Here is a 14,322-nt window from a genome sequence, read left to right on the forward strand (position 1 = left end):
GACACTGCCTGGTGGAGCCCTTGTCGCCGTCAGCCTGCAGCTTCATTCTGCTGGCGGTCATCGACTTTCAAAAACGAGACTAAGGGCCTGATATAGATTTTGGTGGATGGGTTACCCCATCACAACAGTGATGGATATCCCGTCTGCCAAAATATAAATCCCAGAGGAAATAATGGGATTTATATTTCGGTGGATGGGATATCCGTCACTGTTGTGACTGAGTAACTTGTTTGCCAAAACTTAAATCAGACTCTAAGTCGGAAGGTAAACATAGACCGGGCTTAATCCAATTCATGTATCTGAAGCACACTCCATCACGGTCGGCCATAACTTTCAACGATATCACGATCTTGCACAACTAGATGTCCGTGGATGGCCCTTTGATATTTGAGGCACTATTTTACTGTAGAAAAATGTATAACTCTGGTTCTGCTGCTTGGATTTTTATAATTTTGGAACCAACTAATCTATTAACATTCACTCTATTTTTCTAAATTGTTGTGAGATTTTTCTTGTTTTGTGGTTTCACTTTATTACTGTTAATGTGCTTCTTAAATACTTTACTCATTGCCTCAAAGTTAAGCCTGACTGCTCTTGTGCCAAGCTACCAGAGAATTAAGCACGGGTTAATATACTGACTTTTTGAAGGCACTGTGGCTGCTGCTTGAAAAGGGCTCACACATTCCTCAACCGGCAACCCAATTTCTCAAACTTCGGAGCTGCTGAAATTATGGTTTGTCTCCCCAATAAGAGACCTTGCATTATTTCAAAGGTAGGCTTTCCTGTTATGATTAAAAGTGATTGTCAAAAGCCTGTAGGCATATTTTTATTATTATGAAAAGCCATGAGCAAGGGATTGGCTCATGTAGTCACTAAGGCAAGCAGTTAGACATGCTCCAAAAAATCTTCTAAAGAAAATCTGGAGCCCAGGACTACAAATAAAGGAGCAATTTGGGGAAAGCAGGGTCAATTTGAAGCTGTGGTTGATAAATAATGTAATTGTTTCCTATGATTGCTTGTATTATTAAAAGGGAACCAATTTACCATATCTAATGGGTGCCTTGCGATGCCTTGTATAATGTGCTGTAAAAGCACAACACATATTCTACTTTAAGGATTCAAAATGGCATCTTCCTCGGAGGTGGCATTACTTCCAATAATGGGCGAGTGAGATAGTCTACAATGCTATATATATTATTAAAAACAAGTGTTATGAAGTATTTAGGGAAAGGCTCCTTTATCACTCAGTTTGTAATTTCCACAGTAATGCCTGGCGAAATAGAAATGTATAACATTTGATGTAGATTTCAGGTAGTTTTTAAGATATATATGTGAGCAAATTCCATGTCTCATGCAATATAATGCAAATAGAAGGCGGCTGATTTGTGAGACTGAGAAATCATTGCAAGCCGCACTTTGTAGGAATCATTTGTTTGCTAGCATGCAGTATTAGTAAATAATCTAGAGAGTCCTGCTGTCCTAGACAACAAACCGCAGACATGTTACTTGTGAAATTTTAATGTAAAATTGCAGACGTACCCAAAAAGCAGGTCTGAAGATTTGGCCTTTTAGTGGTCATTTTTAATGAGGGCAAGTACAGAAACAGGATGGTATACCATTTTCTGATACCTAGGGATTATGAAATGATTTTAGACAACACTAATTTCAATGCATTTTTAAAAGGAATCTCTACCTTTGCAAAACTACCGTAGAAATCACACTGCATTTAGGATAATCGACGTTTTTTGGACTTGACCTATCCCTGACTTTCGAATCTTGCACACATTTCAAAAACGTGCCTCCTGCCCTGGCAATCCAATAATTCCCTATTACTGTCCCATGTCAAATAAAGTGTGGCATGTGAACTATGAAAAACGGTTTAGCACTCTAGGTACAGGCAGTGCTTGAAATGGAAAAAATAAAGTGCAGGTACTCTGTGCCTGAGTACCTGCTTGTTTCCGAGAAGTGCCGGTACTCTCCAATTAAAAGTATTACGGTTTTCTTGAGCTGTGCCGGTACTCCCCCTCTCAAAATAAAAAAGTGCCGGTACTCAGTACCGGACAGTACCGGCCCATTTAAAGCACTGGGTACAGGTATGAAAACTAGTTGTCCTTACACCGAGAATTGTCACGGGAAAATATTTTCCCCCGGCTGTAAGGAGAAAATGATTTCTTCACGGGAAAATACTTTCCCCTATCTGTAAGGATAAAGTGATTTCTGACAGATACATCATCAGAATTAGGTTGAAGATCCAAAAACGTTCAATACTTTCTGTTTTTTTTCACATTCTTTTAATTATTGGAACTAAGGGCCTGATTCTAACTTTGGAGGACGGTGTTAAACCGTCCCAAAAGTGGCGGATATACCACCTACCGTATTACGAGTCCATTATATCCTATGGAACTCGTAATACGGTAGGTGGTATATCCGCCACTTTTGGGACGGTTTAACACCGTCCTCCAAAGTTAGAATCAGGCCCTAAGTGTTAAAATAGGCCACAAGAATGATGGTAACACGATGTAACAAGTATTCTAGTAATTATGCGTACATTTTCAAAACCCCTACCTTTTCTGCAAAACACACATATAAGCCACAGAAAAAAGCAAAAAAGTAAACCTATTGATAGAATGTTGGGAAAATATTTTCAAGTGTATATGTTCTGAGAATTTAAGAAGATGGCAAAGTTTGAAAGAACGTCTGTTTAGTCATTGTATAGGCCAACACACTTTTTTTCCTGCACACTATTTAGATAATTTTGAAAACATATTTGAAAAACATCATATAGTACCTATTTGTAGGGTTCAAAAAAACAGGAGTTATTATTTCCACATACCATCACAAGCAGCAGTAACGTAGTTTTAACCTAGGTAATTAACTAATTGGGGCGGGGGAGGAGGAATGACTGTACCAATCAAGAATTAAAAGGCTGTGGTCATAAAGTGAAGAGTGAGTGGCTAGATAAAGTAATATAATGCCACAATACAAAACATGAAATGTTTACATATGTAGTAATCCAGCTCATGTACACAACGGTGTTGGTTTTCCTAAGCAAAATGGCATTTTGTCCTTCTGCACTCTTTTGTAGGTGCAACATTTGGTGCTCTGAAGCACTATTTGAAGATGGTGCCCTGGACGGACTGCAGTTTAGTACTAGCTTGCCCGTGAATCAGTTCTCCTCATATGTCAACAGAACTTTCATGCAGCCGCTCTTGGATATCTGACACTATTTAATACCAAAGACAGAAATAACATTTTGCAAATTAAGAACTGCATTTTATATGTAGAAAAGTTGAAATACAACTCCTACCTGAGTTGACGTAAGGTACAGAAGTTCCCCCAAAGCAGGCAAAAGGCATTGCTTTAATTTGCTGTTTCGGAAGTTTTCTCTGATTAATTCAGTTAATAAAGTAACAACCTGAAAACGATATGTAAATTAAGGTGTTCAGAATTTGTGTTAACCTGAAAACGATATGTAAATTAAGGTGTTCATAATTTGTGTTTTGACAGATATTCATAACCTTGATACCAATTATATTTTCGACCTCACAGGACCAATAACACTTCCTGCTCTTTTGTCTATAACTTTATCTCTTTCAGAAGTGAATAACTGCTGCTCCTGTCACAAAATCAGTGAATTCATTTCTAAATCTGGCTCCTTTTGATTTGAACGGTCCACTAACAAGTCGAAAAATTGAGTGCGTTTAATTAGCGTTGATACTAAACTATTTAGTGTAATTCTACAATTAACATATATGCACATTTTTTAGCTTTCAATTATAAGGCCTACATATACATATCTGAACCAAAAAGGGCTTTTAACTATGTTACCAAAATGATATCTTGATAAATTAAACAAAAATGTACACTAATACTTTTGCCAAATATTGTGTAATAACGTATGCAATGCTAAACACAACATACTTGTGATTCTAAGATTTCATGTATGAATAAAACATTTCTTGGTGAGGTCACGTTATTAAGAAAACAAAAAAAAAAAAAAAATAGGAGATAAAATACTTACCTTAAAATCGTAATTGTTGAGATCTGCATTGGCGCTAGTTTGCAAAACGGCATGTGAATAAACTACAACGATAGTGTCCATGTGGAATTCTGATCTGCCCACCACCAAAACATTACGGTCTGTTGCTAATAAATATTTTTCGACAATGTTAAGCAATGTATCTTAACTATAAATTCTACTGAAACACAGATTTCTCACTTTATGAATTTCCCTAGCAGCCAGACTTTATTTGGAAACTCTTGCAGTAGCCTCTACGAGCTGCAATCTGGCCCCACTGGCCTAAGTCACAGCTCCGTCCTGCATCTGGACAGGACTATACGGAGCTGTATATCGGTGGTACCCCTGCGTACTAACAGCAGCTATATCTCATTTATTCTGCTCCCTCAGTTATGGAGCGTGGTGGACAAGATTGAATTTGTACTGTCAGTGGGCAAACAACAACTAAAAACTTGATTACTCCCAAAAGTCTACTCCACAGAAAAGGAAGGTGGGCCTGCGATGAGGAATCCATAATTAGTGTATTCATTAGGAAAACTGTTACAGTAACTTATTCTTCTAATTGATACTTACTTCTAACTACATATGTCTCACCTCGTGCATCAGTACCAAAGCTATGCTTTCACCCAAGGAGGTACATCTGAGGAGTGGGCTTACTCCAGGTAGTGCTGCAGGATTGAGAGGACAAAAGGACCCTCTGCCTGCCAGGTGTCTATGACAGGAACATCCCAAGCTAGGGCTGAAGTAGCAGCTTTGGCTACCGAAGAATGAGCCCTAAGGTCTTCAGGTGATCCTGTTTGAGCAAATCATACAACGGTTTAATGCAGAGGACAGTCAAAAGTGACGTGATCTGTTTCAGGATCACATTCCTTTATTTCAAACCAGAGAACTAAATAAACAGTTGATCTTTAATGTAGTAACGACTAATTCTAGCAATGTAGAAGTCAAGGGAATGCTGAAGGTCATTTGGGGAAGCCTCCTCTTTAGGAGTGCAGCAGAGAAATAAATAAAGGGTGTGTGATGGACTGCCCAACAAGAAACAGAAACCATTATGATGCAGGATTATAGAGTCAGCTCTGATGTTGAGCAATCACACTAGATGACCGACTATTAGGGAAATCCCATGCAGTGCCAAGCAGTGCCTTCAGATAGCGAGCATGTGAATTTATGCAGATCTCTATGATGTAATACTAAATGGCAGTCATGCTGTACATCCACCATAAAATCACCAAGTACATCCAACAAAGAAAAGCTCTGCTCACGACTGACACCCCTCCTCAAAACACAACTATACAAGAAAATGACAATAGGTGGTACATCTTTCTCTGTTTATGCGGCCAAACTATGGAATTCATTACCCCCAAATATAAGATCCACGGATAACTATCTTATCTTCAGAAGATTACTCAAGAGTTTGCACTTTCCTACATAACCACCATACTCAGACAGTAACGGACTGCATATCCCCGTGCACGTAAAGATGTTATAATTTGATTATGTGTATATATCTAGATAAGTGTATTTCCCTGTAGAAATAGGTATAATAACCATTTTATCTTAAAATAAATTTTTTCTCTCTCTTTTGTCCAAGCAAGGGCCCTCACTCTAGACAGGGTAAAGGAGAAACCCCCACTCACCCCCTTGGTAGCTTGGCACGAACAGGCAGGCTTAACTCAGAAGAAAGGTGTAAAGTATTTGTACCAACACACACAGTATTACAATGCAAACACTACAAAATGGACACCGCACTAGATTATAAAAGTAGGTAATATTTATCTAAATCGAACAAGACCAAAACAACAAAAACCCAACATACACAAGTTAAAAAAGGAATTTTCAAAAGAATATGAGTCTTATTCCACAGAAAACAATGGAAATGATGATTTTTCCCAAAGTACCTGGTTAGCGTAAAAAATAAAGCTGCACAGGCGAGTGTGCATCAGAAAAGGCAGCGATGAGTCGAGTCCTTCCTCGCAAGAGAGGTCGTGCGTCGTTTCTTCTCCAGTCAGCGATAAGTTGTTTTTCTTCCACACAATGCATCAATTTCCAGATGGGGCACCTCGGATCCACGCAGTCGGGTTGACTGACACCCAGGGACGATGCTTGGAAAATCCGGTCGCATGGTGTTAGAAAACCGCGCTGCATGGGGTTTGTGTCGTTATCAGAAGCCGCAAGCGGATGTTGTGTGTCGTTTCTCCAGCCACGATGTGTCGATCTCCCAGCCACGATGCAGGTGGAGCATCTATTCTAGCCATGAAGCCTGTGGTGTGTCATTTATCAGCCACGTTGCAGATAATGCATTGAAACTTTCCCCGCACAGCGTTCTGTGCGTGGATTTTCAGCTCTTGTTCTGCCAACTTCACTCCTTTCAAGGGCACCAGGTGCTGGCAGAGGAAGTCTTTAGTGGCCCTGAGACTTAAAAACAGGAAGCAAACTCAGTTCAAGCCCTTGGAGATTCTTCGCAAGCAGAAATATACCACAAAGTCCAGTCTGTAGGAAGTTGGCTCTGTATATACTATCTCAAAGTGACAGATAGTATGCACAGAGTCCAAGGGTTCCCCTTAGAGGTTGATAGTGGCAAAATTAGAAAATACTAATGCTCTATTTTGTGGTAGTGTGGTCGAGCAGTAGGCTTATCAGAGGGTAGTGTTAAGCATTTCTTGTACACACATGGGGAACACACACTCAAAGACTTAACTCCAGGCCAATAGTTTTTATATAGGAAAATATATTTTCTTAATTTATTATAGAACCTCAAGATTTGAAGTAAGTACATAAAATGCAAGGTACTTCACACAGGTAAGTATAGAACTTTGATTTAAAACAGTAGAACACACAGTTTTAGTTAAAATGGCAATTAGCTATTTTAAAAGTGGACACAGTGCAAACATCAACAGTTCCTGGGGGAGGTAAGTTTGGTTAAGTTTTTCAGGTAAGTAAAACACTTACTGTCAGTCTCCTGGGCATAGTCAGCCCACTGTTGAGGGTTCAAGGCAACCCAAAAGCCACTGCACCAGTAACACAGGGCCGGTCAGGTGCAGAGGTCAAAGGAGGGCCCAAAACACATAGGTGCCTATTAAGAACAGGGGTGGTCCGGTCCTAGTCTGCTCACAGTTAAGTACCTGCGTCCTTGGGGAGCAGACCGGGGGGGGGGGGTTTGTAGAGCACTGGGGGAGGGGTGAGAACACACACAAGCCCACAAAACACACCGTCAGCAGCACAGGGGAGGCCGGGTGCAGTAGACATCGGGTTTGCTATTGAAAGCAATAGAGGGAACCGAGGTTCACTTAGGTGATACAGGCAGGGCACAGGAGGGCTTCTCAGGCCATCCACCGACTGGGCTAGGATGAGGGCCGCCTGCTGATCACTCCTGCACTGGTAGGTGGTTCCTCTCTGTCCTGGGGTCTGTGGGTGCGGTGCTTGGTCCAGGCGTCGGGTTCCTTGTTACCAGGCAGTCACGGTCAGAGGGAGCCTCTGAATCCTCTCTGCAGGCGTCGCTGTGGGAGTGCAGGGGGGGGGGTCGACTCAGGGTGCTCACGTCCTCATAGTCGGCTGGGAGTCCACTCTGCGGTATTGGTTATCCTGAACTCGAGCCAGGGGCGTCGGGTGCAGTGTGCGAAGTCTCACGCTTCCGGCGGGAAGAGAGAGTTCTTTGAAAGTTGCTGTAAAGTTGCAAAGTTGTTGCAGTTTTTTAACAGAGCTGCTGTTCTCAGGAGTTTCTTGGTCTTTTGGGTTCAGGGCAGTCCTTTGAGTCTTAAGAGGACACTGGTCCCTGTCGGATGCTTGTTTGTGTAGGTTTTTTTTTAGTCTGGAGACAGGCCGGTAGGCCTGGGGCCAAGTCAGTTGTCGTCTCCGTTGTCTCTGTGGGGCTTTCAGGTCAGCAGTCCTTCTTCTTGTTGTAGGTTGCAGGAATCTGATTTCCTGGGTTCAGGCTCACCCTTAAATACTAAATTTAGGGGTGTGTTTAGGTTTGGGGGGCAATAGCCAATGGCCCTCTTTGTGCCTCCTCCCTGAGGGAGGGGGGCACATCCCTATTCCTATTCCTATTCCTATTGGGGGAATCCTCCAAACTCAAGATGGAGGATTTCTAAAGGCAGGGGTCACCTCAGCTCAGGGCACCTTAGGGGCTGTCCTGACTGGTGAGTGACTCCTCCTTCTTTTGTTCATTATCTCCTCTGGACTTGCCGCCAAAAGTGGGGGCTGCCCAAGGAGCGTGCATCTCCGTTAGCTGGAGTGCCCTGGGGCATTGTAACACGAAGCCTGAGCCTTTGAGGCTCACTGCTAGGTGTTACAGTTCCTGCAGGGGGGGAGGTGTTAAGCACCTCCACCCAGTGAAGGCTTTGTTTCTGGCCTCAGAGAGCACAAAGGCTCTCACCCAAGTGGGTCAGAAATTCGTCTCAGTGGCAGGCTGGCGTAGAACAGTCAGTCCTGCACTGAAGGATTGGGTAAAATACAGGGGACATCTTCTAACATGCCCTCTGTGTGCATTTTGTAATAAATCCAACACTGCCACCAGTGTGGGTTTATTATTCTGAGAAGTTTGATACCAAACTTCCCTGTATTCAGTGTAGCAATTATGGAGCTGTGGAGTTCGTTTTGACAAACTCCCAGACCATATACTTAATATGGCCACACTGTACTTACAATGTCTAAGAATGGACTTAGACACTGTAGGGGCATAGTGCCCATGCAGCTAGGCCCTCGCCTGTGGTATAGTGCACCCTGCCTTAGGGCTGTAAGGCCTGCTAGAGGGGTGACTTACCTGTGCCACAGGCAGTATTTTGTGTGCATGGCATCCTGAGGGGGATGCCATGACAACTTTGCCTTTTTATCCCCACCAACACACACAATCTGCAATGGCAGTGTGCATGTGTTAGGTGAGGGGTCCCTTAGGGTGGAGCCCTTAGAGACCTTCCCTAGTCACAGGGCCCTTGGTACCACTGGTACCTTTTACAAGGGACTTATCTGTGTGCCAGGGGTGTGGCAATTGTGGAAACAATGGTACATTTTTAGTGAAAGAGCACTGGTGATGGGACCTGGTTAGCAGGGCCCCAGCACACTTCTCAGTCAAGTCAGCATCAATATTAGGCAAAAAAGTGGGGGGTAACTGCAACAGGGTGCCATTTTCCTACACATTCTTTGTCCCCTTTCTCAAGCAGAAGCAGCAACTGCAGGATAGCTCAACAAAGCACAGTCACAGGCAGGGCAGCACTTCTCCTCAGCTCTTCTCCTTGGCAGAGGTTCCTCTTGGTTCCAGAAGTGATCTAATTTTCAGGGGTTTTGGGTCCAATACTTATACCCCTTTCTGCCTTTGAATGAGAAATACTTCAAAGGAAAGCCCCTATTGTTCACAAGATCCTGCCTTGCCCAGGTCAGGCCCCAGACACACACCAGGAGGCTGGAGACAGCATTGTGAGAGGGCAGGCACAGCCCATGCAGGTGTAAGTGACCACTCCTCCCTCCACTGTAGCACAGCTGGCTCATCAGGATATGCAGGCTACTCCCCAGCTCCCTTTGTCTCACTGTCTAGAGGGGATTCACAAACAGCCCAATTGTCAAGCTGACCCAGACAGGGAATCCGACAGGTAGAGTCACCGAAAGGTTTAAGCAAGAAAATGTCTCCTTTCTAAAAGTGGTATTTTCAAACTAACAATCTAAAAACCAACTTCAATAAAAAAAAAAAATCTAGTTGTGAGTTCAGAGACCCCAAACTCCACATTTCTATCTCTTTTCAAAGGATATCTGCACTTTAAAGTTGTTTAAAGGCAGCCCCCATGTTAACCTATGAGAGAGATAGCCCTTGCAACAGTGAAGACTGAATTTGGCAGTATTTTACTGCAGGACATCTAACACACATCAGTACATGTCCCACCTTTAACATATACTGCACCCTGACCATGGGGCTACGGCTCCCTACGGCCTACATTAGGGGTGTCTTACATATATAAAAAGGGAAGGTTTAGGCCTGGTAAGTGGGTACACTTACTGAGGCAAATTTGCAGTTTAAACTGCACCTACAGACACTGCAGTGGCAGGTCTGAGCGATGTTTCCAGGCTACTAATGTAGGTGGCACAACCAGTGCTGCTGGCTCACTAGTAGCGTTTGATTTACAGGCCTTGGGCACCTCTAGTGCCCTTGACTAGGGACTTACTAGTAAATCAAATATGCCAATCATGGATAAGCCAATTACACATACATTTTACATAGAAGCACTTGCACTTTAGAACTGGTTAGTAGTGGTAAAGTGCCCACAGTATCAAAAACAGCAAGAACAGAGTCCAGCACACATCAAAAACCTGGGAAGCAGAGGCAAAATGTTAGGGGAGATCACGCCTAGAACGCCAAGTCTAACAGTGTGTATATTACTTTACATGTTCATAGGTCATTGCATAGTTTCTATAGAAGTTGCTTGATTAGATGCTTAGGAGTCTCTTGTTTTTATTTTGTCTATCACAATAGGTACATCTTATCCTAACTATTTATCTACAAGTATTTCACTATTGAAATATTGAGGAAAGATAAAATACTATAATAAAAGTACACAAATAAATTAACTTCAAATACTGTGACTTTTGAAAGCCTGTGTTTATACAATACAGCTTTAAATCTCAATATATCATATCTACACATTTATTCCATTGATTATGTAATCATGTATCTGTACATTTGCTACTCTAGTCCTACTGTACAAGAGAAAACAAATGTACTCCCTCAAAAGCTTTACCCTGTCCGACCATCACCGTATACCTCTATCAATCTATTCTCTATCTCCACACTCTGACTCATCCCAAACCCATTCTACTACTATGACCTCCAAAATAACCCATCCTAGACTCTTCCCCTCCTCTATCCCTCCTGGTTCACCCAAGCCTCAGTTTATAACTATGAACTCCCAAACAACCCTACTGAATTTGTCTCCATTTATCTCTCCTTTGACTCATCCCACACCTCATTTAACTACTATGATCTCCCTAATACCTTTCTACAGACTCATACATCCCTAACCTCTCCTTTACTCATGAATATCCTCATCTAACTACTATGATCTCCCAATTAACACTTCTGGATTCTTCCCTCCTCCTTCATTCTATTCAGTCAACTAACAGACTCATCTGTCCTCTGCTCAGATTAACTCATACCTCTTTATACTAGTACCATACTCCTATTCTCTATACTAATACTTTTGGGTACTGGAGCAGCGTGCTACTTGCTGAAAATCGTTTTGATGCCTCATCAGGGGTAGTAAGCGCGATATAAATACAATTACAATCCACAAGCTGATTGGCCTGCCCTTAACAGAAGGCAGAAAGGCTTCAAGAGCCAGCAGGATGGGGCAACCTCAGAAGATTTATGTGATGGAACTCTTTCTCTTCTCCACTTCATCCAGACATCCTTCCCATTCAAGAGATGTGTGATAAATTAATAACTACAGTGACTTCCAAGCGAGACAAGAACATCCTGGTGCATATTAGATTAGCATCCATCATCCATCACTGAAATTCCTAAATCAGTTAATCAGATACAGGGATCCTGTAAGAAAGCCTTACCAATGTTGGGCCAGCTGCAAACGAGGGTTTGAATGAAGGGCTTGAATGTACCAATGAGCCTGTAGCAACCGGCAGGATGCCTCATGCAAGCAGACAAAGAAGCTTGAGAACTATCAAACCTGGAGCAATAGCTCTCACCTGAAATGTTGAGTTCCATAATCTAACAATCCAATACGTCCTAAAAAAGCAGAAAAGCCTTCAAGGTGAGGTATCAATAATGGCCCCCAAACAGAGGCACAAGCTCTTCAAAGGCTAGAGGAGAAATGTTGACTTGGTGGAAAGCCCCAGGATGGACAACAGTGTCAAGTTTTGCAGGATTTTGGATATGAGCGAACATAAATCTGCTTTCAAAACCCAGTTGTTGAGGTACATGTATCCCTTACCTACAAAGACAGAAACCACAGAGGCTGTTGTAAGGCCAAAGAGGAGGACGGTGAACAGGAAGTGGTAACCCTACAAAATGGAAATACTTCTTGTAGGACTGAAAAACTTGCACATGAAACTATGTGTCCCGCAGCTCCATGGAATGCATCTAATCCTTGAGGTCCGAAGCCACTAGAATCAATACAAGGGTCATCATTTTGAACTTTTCCTTTTTTGAGGAATGTTTTCTGCCATCTGAGGTCACAAATCAGTATTAGGCCTTCATCCTTCTCGGAGACTAGAAAATATTTAGATTAACAAACCATTCCTGGCTCTGCCTAAGACACAATCATGATCCCTTCCCCCACACCGCCTGTTCCTCTGGCAAGCAATACCAATAGCTCTATGGAGGGGATACAAGTGTGATGTCTAACAGAAGCTAGATGGGGATGGGTCATGGTTCATTGGCACAGGGCCCCCAGTAGTTGACCAGGTTCAGAAAATTTACACTGGTGGAAAGCAATACCTCAAGAATAATGATTTCCTGTACTTCTGGTGGAGCTGGTTACCCAGAACCATTAATACCAAGGAGAGAACCATTGCTCTGTTATCACATTGTGTCATGTCCTGAGGTGGACAAAGTTGTGATGGAGGATGATGGCACTACCTGCTGAGCTTAGAAGCTACTGCAAGGATTTCTGAAGCCAGCCCGGCTTCCCAAAGTGAGAAATCTGAGGTTCCATAAGAAGGCACAACAGTCCTTACGCATGTGTAGATGGTCATATATTATGTGACAGTTGAAATGAAATGACAATGGTCAAGTGAAAAAAGCTGCAGTGTCAACAAAGTGGTCTGTGGTATGTGTCACAATGCATGCCTTCAATATGCAAAGTAAGAATGAATAAGGGGTGTGTGTGTGTGTGTGTGTGTGTGTATTATATATATATATATAATACACACACACACACACACAAAGTCCCTTAATTGTTCCTTGTCTGTGCCCTGTCGCAGCAGGTCTTGACAGGGTCGCGAACCCTTTTAAATCAATCCCAAGCATTTTAACTAATGTTTTTATTCACAGGCGGGTTATATTTTGAATAACAACAGAAGGTGGACAATATGACTGACTTAATTTTGTGCCTTTCGAATGAATGAGTAAATGTGTTTATGCATCCTTTCAAATACCCACTGGGGAGGTAGATAAAGATATGGGGTTTATGAATATGAGATATGTTTTGAATAAAAAGAAAATAATATTGCTATAATTGATGACTGTGGATGGGATGAGGGAAATAAATTTTTGTACCCCTTTAATGTCCACTTGGGCCATTAGAATAAGTACAGAATATTCCTTAATGTGAAGAAAAAACACAGAAGGTTGTGACAGTGCAGGTCTGAGGGTATTGTAATAAGGCCTACATGTTCTTAAAAACATAACAGAAGGAATGGTCCCCGGCGACGGTGATAACCTATAAATTAAAAGTGGTGTTTTACATTATGAACTGGGACTGGATTTTGTGAACCCACTTGGGTAAAGATACTAGATGAATAATTATGAAAGAATGTATTGTAATGCTGTTGTTTTAGGTGGCCACTATTGCAGGTATTGATAGTAAAATATGATTGATACAAACATGTTTTAAGATGGGCGACATTATTTTCTGAAAAAGTTTCAAGTCAGAGTTGCCCTTCATCTATGTTATTATATCGCACACGGAAGCACTGGTGGATTATTTAAGTGTTTTTTTGGCTTTCAAGATGTATGTGGCCTTGGCAGTTTTTTCCTTTTTCAGAGGATTGGTGATATTGAGCATTTCCAGAGAGGAGAGGCGTGGGATTTATTGATTGATAAATATATATATATATATATATATATATATATATATATATATGGAAAATGTCACTTACCCAGTGTACATCTGTTCGTGGCATGAGACGCTGCAGATTCACATGCTGTGCACATCCCGCCATCTAGTGTCGGGCTCGGAGTGTTACAAGTTGTTTTTCTTCGAAGAAGTCTTTTCGAGTCACGAGATCGATGGACTCCTCCCCCTTCAGCTCCATTGCGCATGGGCGTCGACTCCATCTTAGATTGTTTTCCCCGCAGAGGGTGAGGTAGGAGTTGTGTATATAGTAATAGTGCAATGGAGTAAATATGTATGTACATAATGTGTTTAAAAGTGATATTTTTATAAATTTACAAATGTTCAAGACTAATTTTCCTCAACTTAATAACTGCTACAGGCTCCCGGGGAGGTGGGAGGGCGCATGTGAATCTGCAGCGTCTCATGCCACAAACAGATGTACACTGGGTAAGTGACATTTTCCGTTCGATGGCATGTGTAGCTACAGATACACATGCTGTGCATAGACTAGTAAGCAGTTATCTCCCC

General features: G+C 42.1%; 1 protein-coding gene across 2 annotated transcripts in view; it reads right to left on the minus strand.

Moving 5' to 3' along the window:
* The window catches only part of ULK4 (unc-51 like kinase 4), a 1,615,551-nt gene that overhangs the window by 1,230,718 nt on the left and 370,511 nt on the right, over positions 1–14,322 (minus strand). For both annotated transcript variants that reach the window (XM_069211486.1, XM_069211487.1), the window contains exon 18: positions 3,308–3,415. In XM_069211486.1, the coding sequence (XP_069067587.1) occupies positions 3,308–3,415 (108 nt within the window). The remainder of the gene's footprint in view (positions 1–3,307; positions 3,416–14,322) is intronic.

This window comes from Pleurodeles waltl, chromosome 10, assembly GCF_031143425.1.
Source record: "Pleurodeles waltl isolate 20211129_DDA chromosome 10, aPleWal1.hap1.20221129, whole genome shotgun sequence".
In the NCBI taxonomy this organism is placed as follows: domain Eukaryota; kingdom Metazoa; phylum Chordata; class Amphibia; order Caudata; family Salamandridae; genus Pleurodeles; species Pleurodeles waltl.